Below are 21,918 nucleotides of genomic sequence, written 5' to 3'. Positions count from 1 at the left end.
TAGCAACTCCCATTGTGATCGAAGGGCTTTGATGAAAATACATTCGAGTCCTTCATCTGAACATATTCTGCACTGAACAGAATCACTTGATCCTGCCATCTGGGACAGTACAGCACTAACTTAGATCTGCCAAAGGTAGGTGGTTAAAGAAAAACTCGTTTTAAAGCTGCTCAATACTCAGAACTTACATTGGTTAACACAAAACACACTGTACTCTTGTCATCAATTTTTTTATCTTTATGTCCATCAGCTGAATCTCTTGAGGCAATTTCCTTCCCATTTCTGTTCACAGTTTTTAAGATTGCATTGTCAAAATAAATACGGGTTGGTCGAATTAAGTTTGAAAATAAAACAGTTTGTTTGAATATATGAGAGGTCAACAATGACCTAAATCTGGGCTAAAAAAATTGCCCAGATTTTCAAGATCAGAAGAAGCTTTTTATTCACTCAAGTCCATTCCATCATTTATTGCAATTACTTCAGATCTGTATCTCAACTTCATCTACTCACCTTTGTTCTGTAATGAACTTGCCTGACAAAAATCTTTCAACTGCAGCTTTTAAAGTTACAAATTAATTTTATTTATTCATAGCATGTGGGTCTCACCGGTTTGTCTAAAATTTATCGGCCATACCTAATGACCCTTCAGAAAGACTTGGCGAATTGTCTTCTATAACTGCTACAGCCCTTGGATTGTAGGAACCCCGGATCGCTCGTTGGAAGGGAGTTCTAGGATTTCGACCCAGCAACAGTGAAGGAACGGTAATATATTTCCAAGTGAGAATGGTGAGTGGTTTGGAGGGGAACCTGCAGGTGGGGATGCTCCCAAGTATCTGCTGCCCTTGTCCTTTTAGATGGTAAACATTCTCGACTGCAAAGATGGTGTTGAAGGAGTCTGGTTGAGTTGGCACAGAAACTTGTCGATGGCACACAGTGCTGCCAATGTGCTAGCGAATGTATTTTAAATGTAGTGGATAAAGCATCCTGAGAGTTCCTGCAGTGATCCTTTGGAAGTAGGATGATTGACCTCCAACAAGACCATCCGTCCTGTTTTGTGCTAACTATGATGCCAACCCACAGAGAATTTGCTATGGTCCTATTGACTCTAGGTTTCAGGCTCCTTGATGCCCCACTTGGATAAATATTTCTTTGATGCCAGGAGCTGTGGCTCCCACCTCACATCTGAAGTTCAGCTCTTTTGTTTGGACCAGAACTGCAATGAGGTCAGGAGCTAAGTGACCTGGCTCAACTCAAACTGAAGGCCTGTGAGCAGATTGCTGTTTGATAGCAGTGTTGATGACACCTTTCCATTGCACTGACCCAGGCGGCAATCTCAGATTAGGCTGGCAGGGGCTGGTCTCATGCCCTCTGTTGCTAGTCTTGGGGGCTGTGAACAACATTCTTCTACATTAGCCTATCCAACCAGGATCCCCAAGTCCCTTGGGCACCAGCTTCCCTTTCTCAACATCTCAAGACCAAAAGCCACGAAGCTCCAGAATGCCAGTGCTTTTCTGCGATCAATGTTGTGCTGACACAAAGGATGACAATCCATTTCGGGATATCTTAGCCGTGGTGAGTTCTTCTGGTTCTCGCATTTGGTAGAATGATGAGTGATGGACATGATGAGTGGTGTGGTCCGTCGATAATGAGGTGAGTTTGGGATGAAAGTAGAAGGAAACTTAGGCCGCACAGAGAGGAAGCCTATGTGAAACTCAATGAAAACGACATGTTTCCAAAATATGGTCAGATTTAAAATGAAAAATCTTTTTACGTTTAACGAGATATAGTTTCTTGAAGTTGGCAACTAGTTACAGGTTACAATTGCATTGTTTTGGAGACACTAAAGAGGACCACATGTTCAGTCTCACTCCTTCAAAAACACAGAAACATAGAAGATAGGAGCAGGAGGACGCCATTCGGCCCTTCGGGCCAGCTCCGCCATTCCTCATGATCATGGCTGATCATCCAACTCAATAGCCTAATCCTGCTTTCTCCCCATAACCTTTGACCCCATTTACCCCAAGTGCTACATCTAGCCACCTCTTGAATACATTCAATGCTTTGGCATCAACTACTTCCTGTGATAATGAATTCCACAGGCTCACCACTCTTTGGGTGAAGAAATGTCTCCTCATTTCCATTCTAAATGGTCTACCCTGAATCCTCATACTGTGATCCCTGGTTCTGGACACACCCACCATCAGGAACATCCTCCCTGCATCTACCCTGTCCAGTGCTGTTAGAATTTTACAAATTTCTATGAGATCCGGCTCCCCCCCTTTCCCCCATTCATCCGATCTCCAGCAAAAACAATCCTAACTTAGTCAATCTCTTCTCATACATCAGTCCCACCATCCCCAGAATCAGCCTGGTAAAACTTTGCTGCACTCCGTCGAGAGCAAGAGCATCCAGTCTCAGAAAAGGACACCAAAACAGCACACAATATTCTACCCTTTCAGAAGATTTCTGAAGCTTTCTGAAGAAGGGTCCTGACCCGAAATGTCAGCTTTCCTGCTCCTCTGATGCTGCCTGGCCTGCTGAGTTCCTCCAGCTTCACACTGCGTTATCTTCTACAATATTCTACATGTGGTCTCACCAAGTCCCTGTATAACTGCAACAACACATCCCTGCTACATTAATTGAAACCTGTTACAATGAAGGCCAACACATCATTTGCCTTCTTTACCGCCTGCTGCACCTGGATGCTTACCTTCAGCGACTGGTGCACAAGGATACCCAGGTCCCACTGCACACTCCCCCCTCTCCCAATTTACAGCCATGGAAGTAGTAATCTACCTTCTTGCTTTTGCTTCCAAAGCGAATAACCTCACATTTATCCAAATTATACTGCATCTGCCATTGATTTGCTCCCTCACCCAATTTGTCCAGATCATGCTGAAGGATCTCTGCATCCTCATCACAGTTCACCCTCCCACCCAACTTGGTACCATCTGCAAACTTTGAGATGTTACATGTTTTTCCCTCATCCAAATCATTAATATATATTGTGAATAGCTGGCGTCCCAGCACTGATCCCTGTGGCACCCCACTAGTTACTGCCTGCCAATTTGAAAAGGACCCATTAATTCCTACTCTTTGTTTCCTCACTGCCAACCAGTTTTCTATCCATCTCAGTACACTTGCCCCAATACCATGCACTTTAATCTTGCACAAATATCTCTTATGCGGGACTTTGTCAAACATTTTCTGAAAATCCAAACGTACCACATTGACTGGCTCTCCCTTGTCAACTCTACCAGTTACATCTCCATAGAATTCCAAAAGATTTGTCAAGCATGATTTCCCCTTCTTAAATTCATGCTGACTCTGTCTGATCCTGACACTGCTTTCTAAATGCTCCGCTATAAAGTCCTTGATAATGGATTTGTGAATTTTTCCCACTACTGACGTTAGGCTCACTGGTCTATAACTCTCTGTTTTGTCTCTACCTCCCTTTTGAATATTGGAGTGACATTAACTACTGTCCAATCTGCAGGGACTGTTCCAGAGCCTATTGAATCCTGGAGGATGACGACCAATGCATCCATTATTTCTAGAACTCCTTCCTTAAGTACCCTGGGATATAGATTATCAGGCCTTGGGGATTTATCCGCTTTCAATCCCATCAATTTTCCCAGCACCATTTCTCTCCTAAAATTGATCTCCCTCAATTCTTCCCTCTCACTAAATCTTGCATTCTGCAACATTTCTGGTATCTGATTTGTGTCATCTTTTGTGATGACAGAACCAAAGTGTGTATTCAGTTGCTCAGCCATTTCAAAGTTGTTCTTCCACTGGTTCAAATGACATCATTGATATGGCTGATGTTTTTGGCGTTTAGGAATATAGAATTTAGGAGCATTCAGTATGATCACCTGTTAGTATTAATACTTTCCAATGCCTTCAGACCTATACACAGTAATGGAAAGTAGACTGATGTGGCAGCAGCTGGCTGAGTTGCATTTGGCCTGTTTTTTCCAGGCAGGGCATAGCTGGGCATGTTACAAATTTTCTATATTGCTGCTTAGATGTCGATGTTACAACTACACTGGAGCAGTTTGGCTAGTAATCCAGCTAGTTCTGGAACACAAGTCTTCAGTGCCCTTGTCAAAATGTTTCCAGGAGCCATAGCCTCTGGTGTATTCAGCATCTTCAGCCTTTTCACAGAATCACAGAAGTGTCATGGTGCAGGAGGCCATTTGGTCCATTACACTTGAACTGGCTCCTCAAATGAACGCCGTTACCTACTGCCAGCCTTCTGCTTTCCCCCACTGCCCTTGCATATTATTTCCATTCAAATAATCATACAATGTCCTCTTGAATACCTCAATTGATAAATTTCTTGATATTGTGTGGAGTGAATCGAACTGCTGAAACTTGGCATCTGTGATGCTGGGGACCGCAGTTCCCAGAACAGCAGCATTTTTTAGGGGAGAGACATTTTTGCTATTCATTATGTGAATAATTGTTCCCTGACATCCTTCTTGAAAAGCCTAGCTCTAATTTTAGTCCCAACAAAAACCGAAATTATTAGAGAAATTCAGGAAGTTGGCTAGCATTGGTGGAGATGAGTCAGAGTTAACGTTGTGGGTCCAGTGACCCTTCCTGAGAATGCTTGCTTAAGATTTCCACCGATTTTTTTGTCTACTTTTAATCCTCCTGTTTCTAGATTTCCCATCAGTGGAAATGCCTTCTCTCCTTTCAAAGTCTTTGGTTTCCTTGCAGCCATTGCTAAGATAATAGCCCATCACTTCTGCATCGCAAGGTTCCAGGTTTAAGTCTCACTTCAGGACTTGAACATAGAGGCTGACATTGAAGGATAATTGCAATTCTGGAGATGCTATCTTTTTGACGAGCCATTAAAACTAAAGTAAGAGTAAAACGAAATAAAACTACATAGTGGGCAGGAAGGAATGGAGAGGGATCACATGAAGGAAGATGTGGTGGATAAAGGAAAAGGCTGATGTGGCAGAGCAAGGTAGGAAAAATGATGATGTTAGCCAGAGTGTGCGAACACAGCATATAAACATAAGTGTGCCAGCAGCTAAGGCCAGAGTGGATATAAAATTTGTTAATGAAAACAGGAAAATTGAAAGCTCAAATAGAAATAAATGTGTCTGACCTGATCACCAGTATAGACATGTGGATGCAAGGTGATAAAGGCTGGACTCTAAATATTCAAGGGTACCTGACATTTTTGGAAAAATAGGAAGATGGAGAAATTAATAGGGTGGCTCTGTTAATTAAGGGTAACATTAACATAATAATGAAAGATAAAAACCAAAAGAACTGCAGACGCTGTAAGAATGGTTCTGAGGAAGGGTCACTTGATCCGAAATGTTAAATCTGATTTCCTTCCAGAGATGCTGCCAGACCTGCTGAGTTTTTCCAGTAATTTCTGTTTTTGTTCTTGATAATGAAATGTAACATTAGTTACAAAAATCATGATGTAGAATCAATTTGGGTAGTTGCAAGATAAAGCAAAAATACAAAGTCAGTTGTTGGAAAAGTTCATAGGTGACTAAACAGTAACTAAACTATAAGATGGGATACACAGGAAGAAAAAGTGGTGGTTTGAAAGAAAAGTTTTGTAATAATCAAGGTGATTTGAATCTGATTGATGAGGATATCCTAGAAAATGAGTTCATGAGATACTTTGGGACAATTTTGTAGAGCAGCATGTTCTCGAGCCAACTAGGAAGCAGGGTATTCTAGATCTGGTACTATGAAATGAGATACAATTAATTTATGACCCCACAGTGACACAGGAACTTTTAGATAGCAATGACCACAGTATGACTGAATTTCACAGTGTCTTGGATCACAGAGTGCATCCAAGCAGGTCTTTTCAGATTCGGTTAAATGTAGTAAAGACAAGGCTCGACAGCAGCAATTTGCTTAAATATGAACTTTTATTGAGTAATAGTAAAAGACAAAAAAAAGGAACGTTTATTAAGTAAATTTAAAGAATGAAAAAGAGAGGAAAGAAACAATAATCCTCACGCTCTTCTGCACGTCAGGGACCCCTCGACTGGCGGTTGGCCAGGAGGCTGAGTTTGTTCCTGGCACTGTACATGATTCCGATCCGAGGCGAAATCCAATGACTTGGAATGAAACTCTCTCTCTTATACAGTGTAACAAACAGCCAGGCACAGAAAGCAGCAGGTACAATATACAGAAAGGCTGCCCAGAACAGAAAACACAGCGACAGAAAACAACAAGCTGCAGGTACCATCTTTGGCCCGAAAAGAAATGTCCACAGGACTCATTCAAGGTCACACAGCTTGTCGAATATCATCTTATTTTCCCATCCTGTACAATCTATTTTCCCATGCAGCTGTTGAATACCATCATTACCTTTTAGTCCTTTGGCCTATCCTGTACACACAGTCAGTATGCGAGTGAGAAGAGTGAGTCTGTGACTAGTTCCTTTTTAACACTCAGGTCTTGATCTAATTCACTTTTGAAAGAAAGCTAAGCTTGAATCTAGAAGGAAGTTGCTAGAAAAGCTCAGCAGGTCTGGCAGCATCTGTGAGGGAAACAAAATAACTGAGGAAGTGTCACCGGACCCGAAACGTTAACTCTGATTTTTTTCTTCACAGATGCTGCCAGACCTGCTGAGCTTTTCCAGCAACTTCTGTTTTTGTTCCTGATTTACAGCATCTGCAGTTCTTTTGGTTTTTATTTAAGCTTGAATCTACATTCAGATCCTCTCAGCAAGTACATTCCAGAGTGAAACCACGATCACAACATGAAATTGCCTTTTCTTACGTCAACATTGAGTCCATTATAAGATTCTTTAAATCAGTCTGCTCTGCTTCTCAACCCTTCCACCCAGAGAGCGCTGGTGTTTGTGTCACTGCACAGGGGCAGTTTGTAGACAAGACTACTGATACAATGCTCACTGGCCACATCACATCCATTTCCTCTTGTGAGCCTCATATACTCTTCACTTCCTCTCTTGTTCAGACGCACTGTGAAGACTGAACTCAAATACAACAGAACTGTAAAAGGAGCTATCTTTAGTGATCCTGGAGTAACCTGCCAGTGCAGGGATCCTGTTCTAGAGTGTGAGTAATCCTATACTACATGTTCTACTTTGTTGACTTTACATTTAAAAGTATTGAAAGGGTTGGGAAAAGACATAGGAATGATAATTCTGTTGGAAATCAGGAATACAATTCCTTAGCATTGTCAAACTGTTGGAGACCTTTGACACAGCTTGCTGGAAAGCAAAGCCTTGCATCTTCCACAACCTCACGACACTGTTTACAGCCAGTGAAGTGCTTTGAAAACTGAATCACAGTTGCACATGTGACAGCACTATTCTACAAAAAAAATGCAATCAAATTCATTTGCTCACAGTGATGTTGACCCAGTGATGCAGTATTTAAAAAATTAATTTATGGGGTGTGGGTATTGCTGGGATGCCATTATTTATTGTCCGTCCCTAATTGCTTAGAGGCAATTATAAGTCTGAAGTCACATGGGGGTGAGGCAAATTGAGGATGGAGACTTCCTTTCGTAAAGAGCATGAGTTAACCACACATGTTTTTGTGGCGATTGGTTATGGGGTCACAGTTAGACCCGTTTCATTTTCTCGTGTTCAGTTCCTGATTTTTAAATCTAAAGTTCATCAAGTAGAATTTAATCCTACCTCTCAAACCTATTAGTTCTGGGTTGCTATCACAGTAACGTTGCCACTATACCACGGCCGCCCCATGTTAACTGACATGTTACGTAGGGGATTTGGAATCATAGAATCGCTGCAGTGTGGAAGCAGGCCATTCAGCCCACCAAGTCTGCACCATGCTTCCAAACAGCATCCAACCCAGACCCATCCCCCTATCCTTTCCATTAACCTTGTTTTTCCCATGGCTAATCCATATAACCTACACATTCCTGGACACTATGAGCAATCTAGCAGAGCCAATCCACCTAACCTGCACATCTTTGGAATGTGGGAGGAAACTAGAGCACCAGTGGAAACTCATGCAGACACGAGGAAAATGTGCAAACTCCACACAGACAGGTACCAAAAGTTGGAATTGAACCGGGTTCCAGGCTCTGTGAGGCAGCAGTACCATCATGGAGTGATTTAGAGGAATCAGAGAAATTCGAAAATGATTTCAAACTCTCAGAATTTTGGATTTGCTATCATGCTCATGAAGGCCATTCACCCCAATCTGAGCATAGTAGCAGAACTCGGGGTTTATAGTAGCAGGAATGACAACATTCTTGAGCTCTTCATGCTCGTGAGAGAAAGGCCAAAGGTTGGTTGAACAGAGATCTGAAAGTTGACAAAACGTTTCAATAAAATAAACATAGAGAGTATGTTTCCACTTGGGGTAGCGAAACTAGACCTAGAACCCATAAGCATACAATGATCACTAATAAATCCAACAAGGAACTAAAGTGAAATATATTTACAAACAGAGTCATTAGACTGTAGAAGTCAGTTTCACAAGAAATAGTTAAGATCAGTAATGGGGAAATTAGATAAACAGATGAAAGAGAAAGGAAGAGAAGGAAATGGTGTCAAGGTGAAATAAAAAGAAAGGGTAGGTGGTGGCTTATGTGAAACATAAACATCCACAAGGAGTTGTAGGGCTGAACGGTCTGAATCTATTATGTAAATACTTTGTAACTTCTTACCAAAATGCTGGTAATCTATTGACATATTGTGTCAACCTGACATCAATATTGATACCCTCCTGAAGACCATGTGTCTTAACCCCTGATTTCATCCCCACTAGCTAATCACTGATATTGTCTCTCTAATGATACACAAACTTGTCATTTCGAATGATCGTAAGCTGAACTTCGACAGCCACATGCTACACACTATGAAAATGGTCCATTTCCAAATCCACACTTTGACTTATTCCAGGATAATCTCATGTGCACACGCACAGACACCCTTGTTAATCTTTGCCTCCAGGTTTAGCCTCAATGCCCTTTGCTCTTGCAATCCTAAACTCCACGCCATATAAACTCCAGAATCAATTCAAACACCTATCGCCCTATTCTAATCCACATCAGGTGTTCTCTTCCCATCAGCCCTGTCGCTGTCATGCCCTGTAATTGTGTTTCTGTCAAAATATTAAATTCAAAAGCCTCTTTGTCATCAACAAATCTCGATAAACCCCACCCTACTCTCCATCTGTAATCCACCTCCAGTCCCATACATTATCACACACACTGCACTAATCCTGATTCATTCACTTTGGCATCTCCTTGCTCTCCTGACATGGCATTTGACTGTTTAAAACGAAACCCTCTGGAACTCCTTCCCTACTTGTTTCCAGACTTTCTAAAACCCCATGTCATCGACCATACTTTCAGTCACTTCCCCATGTTCACTTCCTCCTCTGGCTACTTTACATCAATTGTTTTGCCTCTGCAAATTGTGTTACATTGTTCACTGCATTAAAGCCTTGTTACTTGTAACCACAGAGGCCAATCAATTTAGCTAAAGACACAGCGTGCGTATAGACCAGATTCATGCCAACGCCGCAGAGTTGGATCCGTGACTCAGCTGAAGTATACTCAGGGTCTGCTTTCTTACTGTATCCATTGTAGAAATTCATGGCAGTTAAGTGACTCACTGCCTTTGGGGTGAAAATTAATGAATATTTGTGATGTGGGACTGTTGTTGTGTATTGGTGGACAATGGCTATTAGAGGTACTTTTTGACTGTTCTTAAGACCATAGATATAGGCAGAAGTCACACAATGCCAGGTTGTAGTCCAACAGGTTTATTTGAAATCATAAGCTTTCGGAGCGCTGCTCCTTAGTCAACCTCCGATGTCGGGCAATTAGTGCCATTTTGCCTGCTATGTAGATGAACCCCAATTCAATATTCCATCACTCATGCGCCTTAACCTTTTAAATCTCCTTGTGGTGTTGATGCAACCAACATTTCCTGCCAGACTTCCTCTGATGTGGATGCAAAACGAAATCACTTTGTACTCTCCAGGTTAGATCATGGCCTATGGATATGACAGCAATGTCTAATGTTCAGTATCTCTGCCACCTTATCACTGTTCCTTCCTTTTTTTCACAATTTCCTCATTGCTTATCCTTCTTTATTTGCTCAGTCATAATTATTTATTTGCCTCAATCAATAGAGCTAAATTAACACATTTCAGCCTTTCTGTCATATCACCTTCTGCTTGTTAAAATGCTAATCTCCATTGACTAGTAATAAATTGACTAGCTGTATATCAGTAATAACACACGCTCACTGATTGGATAGTAGCCACAGTCATTTACTTTGATAAATACTGTTTAAAATTATCCACAAAGGCAAATATCATCCTGTGCGACACTTTCAAATCAGTCACGTCATGTGAAAAGTGCTGGCTCTCTGTTCAGAAAAGCTAAGAACTGCAAATGCCGGAGGACCTTCAAAGAGAGCAGAGGCTGCTACTGGAACTTGGCAGTTTGGTTGCATGTGTGAAGAGAGAAATAGAATCTTATAGGGACCTGAACAGTATGGACTACAGTGAGAAGAGTGGCAGAATGGTGTGAGAAGTTCAGTTGTGCCTATCTTAACGTTGGGAACACTTGCTGCATCTTTGAACAAGATTCTGGGTGTCGAGGCGATATTCTCAGTGGTGAGTTGCCCATTGAGGGATTATTGCTCGTTAACAACCTTATTAACTGCAGGTCCCACGTCATTAATTTATAGCTTTCTATCATACAATCTGCCAGCAGAAATAAGGATGTTGAGAATTCTTGACGTGAGAGTCACCGCTTTCCAAAGGGCCTCCACGTTGGGCACAAAGTACTGACATCTCAGGAGATGCTCCATGGGCACTTGCCACATGCATCCTGTGTCCATGGAGATTGGTATCCGACATGTGCTAGTCTCTGAACTCTCTTGGTACACCTCCGATCCACTTGCTGTACAGGGTCTGTTCTTCAATGCTGCATCTGAGACCGTAACAGCAATTATCATTGTAAACTGGCAACAAGGACACTTTGCACCTGGGGGCAAAAGAATGGTTGGAAAGACATTGAAAGACAATATAAAACAGCATGCATAAATCTAAAAGGGGTGTAGAAACAGAGGGTCCTGGGTGTATATTTGCACAGGTCATTGAAGGTGGCAGGACAAGTGGAGAGAGTAGCTACAGTTACATGGCATACAGTGTTCTCAGCTTTATTAATGACTCCAAGAGCAAGGAGGTGATGTTGACTTTGTACAAGACGCTTGTTAGACCTCAGCTGGAGTATTGTGTACAGTTATAGGTGCCAAATTATAAGACGTTGTGAATGCATTGGTGAGAGGGCAGAAACAGTTTACAAGAATGTTTCTAGGTATGAGAAAACTCAGCAATTGGGGGTAGTTTGAAGAAGTTAATACTGTTCTCCTTAGAAAGAAGAAGGCTGAGAGGGGATTCAATAGAGGTTTTCAAAATCATGGCTGGATAAAGTAGAGAGAAGCTGTTCCCACTTGGAAAAAGGAAAAGCAACAAAAGGGCATTGATTTAAACGGATGTGCAAACAAAGCAATGATAATGTGAAAACAATAGTGAGTAGTTAGGGAATCACTGCCTGGAAATGTGGTGGAGGCGTGTTTAATTGAAGCACTCAAGAGAGTATTGAATGATTACTTGGATAGAAATGGCAAGCAGGGATATGGGGGAAAGGCAGGGGATTAGCACAAGGTAATAGAATCAGTGCAAGCACAATGGGCTGAATGGCCTCCTTCTACACCATAACAATTCTCTGATTCTGTCATTCTGTGACACGTGCTCAGCTCATGGAATGGACCAGGCAGCATCTCCAGGCTGCTGACTTAGTTTCTAAACATTGTAGGCCAACCCCAGTGCTCTGGTCAAGGATTGCCTTGATTTTAGACATAACCCCTCAGTCGGGGGCACCAAGCTCGTGGTACTGCTGCATCATGGTTCCCAGCCATCCTCAGTCAAGTCAAGGCAGATAGCCTTCAGACAGGATGTCCAGCACGCTAAGTCGAGAGCAGTATGTGATAATTATCTGTGGACTTGGACACAGTCAGTCAGTTGGGGCAGTCACAGTCAGGTGTGAGAGGTCAAATGTTGTCATTAGGCTAGCTTTTCGTTCCAGAGTTCTGTTGAATTCAAATCCCACCATCTGCCATGGTGGGATTCGAACCCACCCACCCTGAACATTAGCCTGGGGTTTGTGGATTAGTAGCCCAGTGACATAGCATGAGGCCACCACCTCCCACTTTGAATCCAATCTGATTCTTTTTCAGAACCAAAGGTGGCTGGAAAGTGGTTAGTTTAATGTTGTAGGAAAAGAAAGGGGAGGGGGAGCAACTGGAACAGATGGTATAGTCTGTGCTTATCTCCTTTCTTCATGGTATCTACGCTGCTTGTCTGCTGTTACTGTGCTCAAGGAAGTCTGCTGTGATGTACTAAACATTAATCTCCAGCCTTTTTGCAAAGACACATGGCATGGAAAATTTCCCAGTCATTGAAAACCTAATACATTATCTTGTAACCTGGCAGCAGATTCAGGGAAATTCCACTCTCACTAGGATTCCTGATTTTTAAAAAATCTTCCATTTCATCGTCTGTGTCTACAGTCAAGAAGAGAGTTAAGTGTTGGAAATATGTAGTATACTTTTAGCCTTATGTATTTCTGGAAAAAGGACAAAACACAAACCAATAATTGTATCAAGTTTTGAAATTTACACAGCCTTTACTATAGAAGTTGAATTTCATGAACCCATCCCCACCTCCCCCAGCAAACGTTTTTGGCAGGGGAGCATGTAAACTATTTTTAGTGGCTAGCCCCGTGCCCTTTCCACATATTCCCCCAGGCAGCCTCCATGACATAGAGGGCAGATTAGGCTCCCACTCTCCCACCAAACCTACAGCCTATTGAGGATCTTAGGTGGGCCCTCAATCTGCCTTTACTGGTGTAAAATGCTACATAGTGTAAGACGTATCAGGATGAAAAGGCAACTTTTTCATCCATGTTGGTGATAAGGTGGGAATGAAAGGTGGTACATTCTTTAGAGAGTGTACTGTATGCATCAGGGACAACCCTAACTAACTCTGTACCCCTCCTTCTCGGTGGCCTCCCAACTGGCCTCCAGAACCTTCATGCAAACCCCTTCAACTCCTTCCCTGAAGTGCTCGATCCCTCCCCACTACAAATTGGGATATACGTCAATCCAGTCACTGTCATCTCACTCCCAGGGCCTTCTTCAAGTCTCAGCAGCATGGCCGGTGCTGATGGCAAGTCAAAAGCTGCTACACAATCAGATTGTCTGAAAGCCTTCAAGGAAAAGACTCCCTTCCATGATGAGGCAGAAGTCTGAACCTCAACTGGTGACCATCATCTGCAACATGTTAGCCCTGGGGGAAGCCTTATTTAATGCTGGTCAGTTTTTGTATGAGGTGTGGACAAGGAACGTGTACCTCACCCCCCAACCCCTGTGCAATCCAGGCTATTATTTCAGGATGGAGCAGTTTTAGAGATGATACAACCTTACCCAATCCTCAAGTACCGTAACTTGCATGTCAGATTGACAAGAAACATTTCAGCATATATAGATGCAAGAAGTGCGCTTTCAAAAGATACACATAAAGTCAAGAAAACTTGACTTTGACCTCAAATATGGTTGTAATGCACACTTTCTGTTGGCTTCAACTATGTATTGACTCACACACTGACTCCAAACATTAGATATATAGAAAAGTTTATGCAAGTACATGGCTTTTTTTTCCGCTGAATAAGGATGTAACAGTCTCCGAATATTTCATTCTTGTCAGCCTGTACAAATTGACAAAGAAAGGTCAAGATCTTTATAGGTCTGTAGTCATGAATACTGTCCTCGATAGCTCATTATGGAATAACTAGTGTTATTGAGTGCAAGACCTTCAGAGATGGAGTCAATCCTTTAAAACACCAGATGTTCACTCTTGTCTTGTTAAACAAATAAGTAACCACCTTGGATCTATTATTTTGTTTACTAGCTCAAGAGCTCTCAAAGTTTTTCAACATTCACATCGTTATCAGACACTAAGCACGTACTCTGCACCTCAATGGTAAACAAGCATCAGATTCAGCTTCATTTTAAACTGATGCATTGCAGCATTAAAAATCAGAGCATAAGCCAACTATGATGCCCATCAGGCCTGGTCCATCATTCAATACAGTCATGAATGGCTGAAAGGTCACATTAGTGCACGGAACAGTCAGAATCTTGAGTAACTGCTCCTCCAATCACAGGCTGTAGCTCTCATGTAACTCTCTCACTTCTCCCATCTTTTGCACTGATGTGCTGGGCTTCCCAGTCACTGGGGATAGAGATAGTTGTGGAGCCCCGTCTTCCAAAAAGTTGTTTAATTATCCCCTGTCATCTATGACTAGATGTTACAGGACCATGGACATTAGATCTGACCCATAGGTGTGGGATCAATTAGCCCTGCCCATTTCTTTTTCACCCAATTTCTTGCCCTCTTGATTGACATTTCCCTGTGTATTTTGAACATGAGGGTTGATGAGCCATCTAGGCCTCTTCCTAAAACACTCAGTATTACCAATAACAGGGAACAAGTGGTGGTATAGTGGTATAGTGGTATTACCATTAGAAAATTAATCCAGAGACCCACATAATGTTCCTGGGTTCAAATCCTGCCACAGCATATGATGGAGTTTGCATTCAATTTTAAAAAATAAAAATCTGGAATTAAGGGTTTAATGATGACCATGAATACATTGTCAATTGTCAAGGAAAAATGGTTCATTAATGTCCTTTATGGAAGGGAACAGCTATCTTTACCTGTTCTGGACTAAATGTGACTCCAGAACCCCAGCAATGTGATTGAGTCTTTACTGCGCTCCGGGAAATTAGGGATGGGCAATAAATGCTAGCCTGGCCAATGGCGCCCTCATTTCATAAATGAATAAATAAAAGTCTTCAGCCAACTTAATTCACTGCATGTGATATCAAGAAATGGTTGAAGACACTATAAAGGCTGTGAGCCCTCACAATATTGCAGCATTCGTCATGATAATTGTGCTCCCGAACTAGCTGTGCCTCTTGACAAGCTGTTTCACCATTTCCACCCTGTTGGGTATGCCAATGTTGTGACTAATAATGTACCAAACAATGTGGCAAAACTGGCAAGTTATGTCAGTGCTATTGACAATAAAAGACAAAGTCAACTGGCCAAAAATCAGTGTACTTTTAATCATCATCAAAATAAAGCAAGGGCTGCAGACATTGCTATCAAGTTGTACTTGCTCAGTAATAACTTACTCAGTTTGGATTCCACTGGGGCACTTCTTTTTGTTTCTTTGTTCTTTTGTGAGATAATGATCATTATTTTCAAGGTCAGAATTTGTTACACATCCCTAATTGCCCTTGAAGTGAATGGCTTGCTGGCCACTTCAGAGGCAACCATATTATATGTGAGTCTCCAAACATATGGAGACAAACCCCTCAAGTAAGGACAGCTGATTCCCTTCTCTAACAGACACTGGTGAATCAGATGGGTCTTTATGTAAATCAAAGATAGCTCACAGTCACTATCTGAAATCCAGATTGATTGATTCGTGGTTATCAGCAGATATTTCTATTTATATATTGCTCATGTTTGAGATGACACCATGGGACTATATGCAGACCAGAAGTGGATGTTGAGGACACCTCAGCCAGCTCCTTCCAATTGTACACCAGTGTAATGACACATCTGCTGGGTCTGTCCTGATCGGGATACAGGACATACCGAGGGACAGTGAAGGTGGTCTCAGGAACATTGTCCATAAGGTATGATCCGATGCATATGACTATGTCAGGCAGCTTCTTGATTTGCGTATGGGACAGTTCTCTCAATTTTGGCACAAGAACACAGAGGTTAGTAAGGAGATCTTTCCTGGGTCTACAGGAATGTGTGGCTTTATTCATTTTTGACATTGCTCCAGCGGTTTGATACAACAGAATAACTTTCTGGGTCATTTCAGAGTCTTTCACATTGTTGTGGGCTTGGTCATATATAGGCCAGGACGGCAGATTTCAAACCCCAGGATGGGCTTTTATGATGAAAAAAAAGCACCATTGCTGTGATTTCATTCTCAATTCCAGATTCATTAACTGAATTTATTTTCCATGGTAGGATTTGAACCCCTGCCCTGATTGTATTAGCTTGGGGTGCCGAATTGTGCTCATCCAGGTACATAACTACACTGCCACCAACTTTCTTTATCAGTGGGCTTACGTCAGGTTTCTGACATTTCAGCAGTTTTTTCCTTACGTACCTACCCAATACTGACTAAATACTACACTAACCATAATTCACACCCACTTACATCTCCCACCCACTTCCCCATCCATGCAGGCTACAGATTCAGTTCCACCTGCCATTTACCCTTCACTCTTCCAGCTGCCGTTGTATCATCAGCAAACTTAGTTGCATTATACATATCACCTGATCACAGTCATTGATTTTATACTGCAGATAGCTGAACCCCAAGCACTGATCCTTCCTACACACCACTAGTTGAAGCCCACTATGTAGAGTTTGCATACTCACCCCATGTCTGCGTGGATTTCCGTTGGCTGCTCCAGTTCCTCCCACTGTCCAAAGATCTGCAGGCTTGATAAATTGGCCATGCTAAATTGTCCGGTAGTGTCCAGGGATGTGCAAGCTAAGTGGATCAACCATGGAAAATGGGCAGTCATAGGGATAAGGTAGGGAATTGTGTCTGGGTAACTTGGTCTTCGGAGGGTTAGTGCAGGCTCACTGGGTCAAATGGCCTCTTTACATACTGTAGGGGTTGATGATTCTATCTCAGAAAACAGCCATTTATTTCTACCCTGATTGCTGTACATTAGTCAATCCTTGATTCTTACAATGATGCTACTCCTAATAAACTGCCTTTCCATGGATTGCCACCAAGCTATGGTGGAGGGGGTCGAGTGTTCCATTGATCCTGAGAATGATGCCATCAGGAGTTCTCAACCCCAGACAGGCCCACCATAATGGTAAGGTCAGAGGGAAGGAACCACACAAAGAGCAATCTGAAACAAGTCCTCGATGATGATTGAGGTGGAAAATGCCCATTGATATCAATGGCTGTGATAGTGGATGAAGGCTGCATCAATAGGGGGATGCCCAGTGGTTGAGGTTTCTTTGCCATTGGAACTGGAATCTACCTTCTGTCAAGGACCTTGTGCCCGCTGCTGTGCAACAACATTCCCATGTTAAAAGATGTCCCATACAAGGCACCTATTCAGTCCCCTAACACAAAACACAAGCCCTTCAGGGATCGTCAAGAGTTGACAGGGTCAATATTGTGATCTCTGTCAATCTCTAGCTTCAGACTGGCGTGTAAGTGGTAGAGTTTGAATCAGTTGTTTCACTCTCAAAATAGGCCAAGGAGAGCTTTCTTCATGACTGAGCAGCTTGCTTCAGGATCCACTCTGTTTAACTTCCCACCATTCCACGCTAACCCCATAGGGAAGGGGTCAGAAAAGGTATCTAAAAAATAGCTTTTACCATCATCAAACAGTCTGGAAAATCACATGTAGATGGTTCATCCACCTATGGTCTGAAAACCAAAGTAAGACTCAATCTCAGAACCTGTCACATGTGAATTTTTCGCAGCTAACAAGCAAAACAAACATCCAAATGAAGAACTGCCCTATTGCCCGTGAACTCAGGCACTTCAACGTTGATATTGTTGCCCTGCAGGAGATGCAAAGACCAGCCGAATGACAACAGAGGGAAGAAAGTGGTGACAACAAGAGGATCAACCCAGGATCCATGAATTTGGTTTGTCATCAAGAACTAATTTGTCAACCAACTCTTGGAGCTCCCTGTTGATATCAACAATTGTCTCATGACCCTATGTCTATAACTTGCCACAAGACAGAAACTAATAGTCATGAGTGCCTATGTCCCAACCCTTGATGCCATTGATGAGTCTAAAGGAGGCTTTTACTCCATCCTGGATGCCATACTCATCAACATCCCTAAAGATAATCCTCCTGGGGGACTTCAATGCCAGGGTTGGAAAGGGCTTCAAATTCTGTCAAGGAACCAATGAAAAAATTGCAGGTGTCAGGTATTGCAATGCCAATGGGATTCTCTTGCTCACCAAATGCGCAGAACACCAGCTGGTCATCACTAACACACTGTTCTGCCAAAAAGACAAGGTTAAGGCTTCTTGGAGGCATCCTCAATCAAGGCACCATTGATCAATCATTGTTTGATTCCAAGACCAAAAGGATGATGTCCTCACTACCAAAGTGATGACCAGTGTAGATACTACTGGGCAGACCACTGCTCATCCAATCAATGCCGCTAGAAGCAGCTGAAGATGAAGAAGCTATTTGAAAAAATGTTTAATGTTGACCTGCTTCAAGAGCCAAACAGACTAGCAAACCTCCAACAATGTCTTCATCTAAACCTCCAAAGAATTCATGTTGATGGAGTAAAGGAAATCTGGAAAGAACTAAAGATAGCCAACATCTTATGCTGTGAAGAAACCATCAGCTACAGGAAACGTTTGTTCAATGAGAATGACCACATCATCCAAGATGCCATTGAGAAGATGAGGAAAGCTCTCTGTGCCTGGCAAAATAATATCACTAGTGAGACAAAGTGGAGAATTCATCAAACCGCGAAGGAGGAGTGTCGTTGAAGACCATGACATGTGTACTGATACCAGATTGTTGTGTATAAGGCAGTCATAAGGCCGACTCTTCTACTTGAATCTAAAATGTGGGCTTTGTATGGACGCCATCATGGCCCTAGAGAAATACCATCTGTTTGAGACAGATTCTTAGCATCAGCTGGGAAGATAGGAACACTAACATCATCCTTGAAGCAGCCAATAGTGCCAACAACCAGGCCATGATTATTTGAAATGAACTCCGCTGGGCTGTCAACATGCTTAAGATGTCTGAGTTCCAACTGCCAAAGGAAATCTTCTTCACCCAGCTCAAAGGAGGCACTCAAACAAAAGGGCCACCAAAGGAATTCTTCATTGACTGCCTGAAGACTTACCTCAAAAAATGCAACATAGACGTCAACACATGGGAGACCAGCGCTCAGTAGAAACTGATTTGAAGGAGCTTCCTGTACGAAAGGACATAATTCTTTGAGAACACCCATTGGTAAGAGGAAGTATGGATAAGAAACCTGAGGAAAAAATGCCAGCAATCCCAAACTATGGACCAATTCCATTTCCCAGAAACAGCTACAAATGTGTGGACAGGGATGTGACTCAAGGATTGGGATCTTCAGCCACACAAGGACCTTCAGAACCTGTGACTAATTGCACGGAATTTCCTAGGTAGACTATCAAATTTGTTAGTGAGTGATTGCCGATGATTACTCCCAATGCCATGAGATTTATTTTGTGTAAGGAAATCTTTTCTTTCTCAGAGGATTGGTGTATCGTAAAGCTGGCATGGACTTTATGGGCCAAATGGCCTCCTTCTGTTCTATAAGCTCCGAGTGTTCCATGACTGTAAGTTGGTTAAGCTGATTGTGGGAATGGAACTTTTCTCAGTTGTCCTCCTCCCCATCACATGAATCTGTCAACTGAATAATGACAAAGAAATTGTATATTGATGACATTGAAATGACAAACATAGTTTAACATAATTTTATGTGTAATATTACAACTATTTTTCTAAAACTATAAAAGTGGCCTTGTTATTAAGAGGAGGCAATTGTCTAGTAGTATTATTGCTAGACTATTAATCCAGAGACCCAGGTAATGTTCTGAGGACATGGGTTCAAATCTCACCATGGCCGATGGTAGAATTTGAATTCAACAAAATTTTGGAATTAAGAGTCTAATGATGACCAGGAATCCATTGTCAATTGTCAGAAAAAAAAACTCATTGGTTCACTAATGTCCTTTAGGGAGGGAAACGTACCATCCTTACCTGGCCTGGCCTACATATGACTCTTATCTGCACCCTGGGCAATTAGGGATGGGCAATAAATGTTGGCCTAGCCAGCAACACCCTCATCATGTGAATGAAAAAAAAAATTACATACAAAATTACTAACTCTTTTGCTGCGCCCATATTGTGTTACCTGTGTTTGTTTTCCAATTTCTAGGAAATGAATAAGACATGCTTGGACAATAATCTTCAGCTGGAGAAGTATTACCTTCCAACATTGTATGCAATAGAGTTCCTTTTAGGACTGGTTGGAAACCTTTCTGTAATATGGGGCTACATATTCTGTCTGAAGGAATGGAAGTGCAGCAACATCTACCTTTTCAATCTTTCCATCTCGGACCTGGCTTTCATTTGTACCCTTCCCATGCTCGTCATCTACTATGCCAAAGGCAACAAGTGGGTTTTTGGTCAGGTCACGTGTACATTAAATAGATACATTCTTCACGCGAACATGTACACAAGCATCTTGTTTCTCACTTGCATCAGCATCGATCGTTACCTACTGGTGGTAAGCCCAGTGAAGCTTCACTGGTTTCAGAAAAAGTTCAATGCCGTTATAATCTGCCTCAGCATTTGGGTTTTTGTAACACTGGAGTTGGTGCCTATATTCATTTTTATCGATGGTCAGATAATCAACAGCACAGATGATGAGTCCTTCTTCCAGTGTTTGGATTATGCCAGCTCGGGAAATGCCTCCCAGAGTTTGATTTACAGCTTATGCCTCACAGTTTCTGGTTTTCTCTTACCTCTCTGCATCATGTTTTTCTTCTATTTCCAAACTGCACGCTGCCTTAAGAAAATAATGCAACAGCGCACCAAGGTTCACGTGGAAAAGCCGCTTACCTTGGTCGTGTTGGCCATTGTCATTTTCTTGGTATTCTTCACTCCTTATCACATAATGCGCAACATTCGCATTGCTTCCCGAGTGGAGAACAGCACCATGTCAGAGTGCAGGAAATTGGCTGTAAAGACTCTGTACGCCATCTCAAGGCCCATAGCTTTCCTCAACTCCATTACGAACCCTATTTTCTACTTCATGTTGGGGGACAAGTTCAGAGAGCAGTTCTTCAACAAACTGAAGAGCATCTTCTTGGGAAAGCCTGAGGTATCCCGTCAGAAAGAGGACAGTTCCAACAGGTCGACTGGTTTAAACAAATGCTGAGGCTCAACAATTCTGTAAATTAATCAAATAATTCATGAACCTCTCCATAATTCACTTCATGTTTGGGAGTAGCGTTTTGATGTATCAACATTTCTGTTACTATTATCAGGGTGGCGGAAGGCAAATTAGATGGACTTTTGATTGAAATTAGATTTTTTTCTTTCTATATTAATTCCTATACAGCTATTCATTAACATTTAAAAAAAAATTGCCAAGTTTTAAACTGTAACTGGTAAGCCTATTTCAATAAGATTATAGTATCTACTGTATTGCTGTATTATGTTGTATTATAATTTGTGTAGTTAAATGCTTCCTGTGCTTCCTTGGATGATGACTGCGTACATTGTGACATTTCTTCCTCTCCACGTGAAGGACACTGTTTTAGCTTTGGAAAAATGTTAGGAACATTGAAAGCCAGAAATGCAGCCTTGGACATTAGGATTGTCGACACAACTTGACTACTTGCTCAAGTGCAAGAGCTATGGGCAAAGAGATCTCATCAGTCTCATCAACACATGGCCCACCACCATTGTGTACCCCTTAAAACTTTGCCCGAGTTGCGGAAATGCTCAGTGATTTGCAATGCCATGATCAACTCATTGAGAAAGTGGAACTCATGTTTAAATGGAATAATTTTGCAATGATTTGCAAGTAGAAGAAGACTGCTTCATCGGCTTGACACATGGAGGACTGCCTTCCTAAGCATAATGTAATTACTGTCACAAACAATAAAAACTGATGAAGAGTCATCTAGATTTGAAATGTTAGCTTTCTGTCTCTCCACTGATGATCTGCTGTGATTTCCAGCATCTTTTGTTCTCAATAA

General features: G+C 42.0%; 1 protein-coding gene across 3 annotated transcripts; it reads left to right on the top strand.

Moving 5' to 3' along the window:
* Positions 1-699: 699 nt before the first annotated feature.
* On the top strand, positions 700-21,174 carry LOC109928871 (succinate receptor 1-like). 3 transcript variants are annotated; one of them, XM_048604646.1, is made up of 2 exons: positions 700-786; positions 20,088-21,174. In XM_048604646.1, the coding sequence occupies exons 1-2, from the start codon at positions 784-786 to the stop codon at positions 21,090-21,092; spliced, it is 1,008 nt and encodes a 335-aa protein (XP_048460603.1). In that variant the 5' UTR covers positions 700-783; the 3' UTR covers positions 21,093-21,174. The 3 variants fall into 3 exon arrangements, with proteins under 3 accessions (XP_048460603.1, XP_048460604.1, XP_048460605.1); XM_048604647.1 differs by lacking the exon at positions 700-786 and adding an exon at positions 6,983-7,070; XM_048604648.1 differs by lacking the exon at positions 700-786 and adding an exon at positions 10,513-10,619.
* The last annotated feature ends 744 nt before the right edge of the window (positions 21,175-21,918 follow it).

The sequence above is a fragment of the Rhincodon typus genome, chromosome 13 (assembly GCF_021869965.1).
Source record: "Rhincodon typus isolate 14 chromosome 13, sRhiTyp1.1, whole genome shotgun sequence".
NCBI lineage: Eukaryota > Metazoa > Chordata > Chondrichthyes > Orectolobiformes > Rhincodontidae > Rhincodon > Rhincodon typus.
This window is presented reverse-complemented; position numbering and strand designations above follow the sequence as displayed.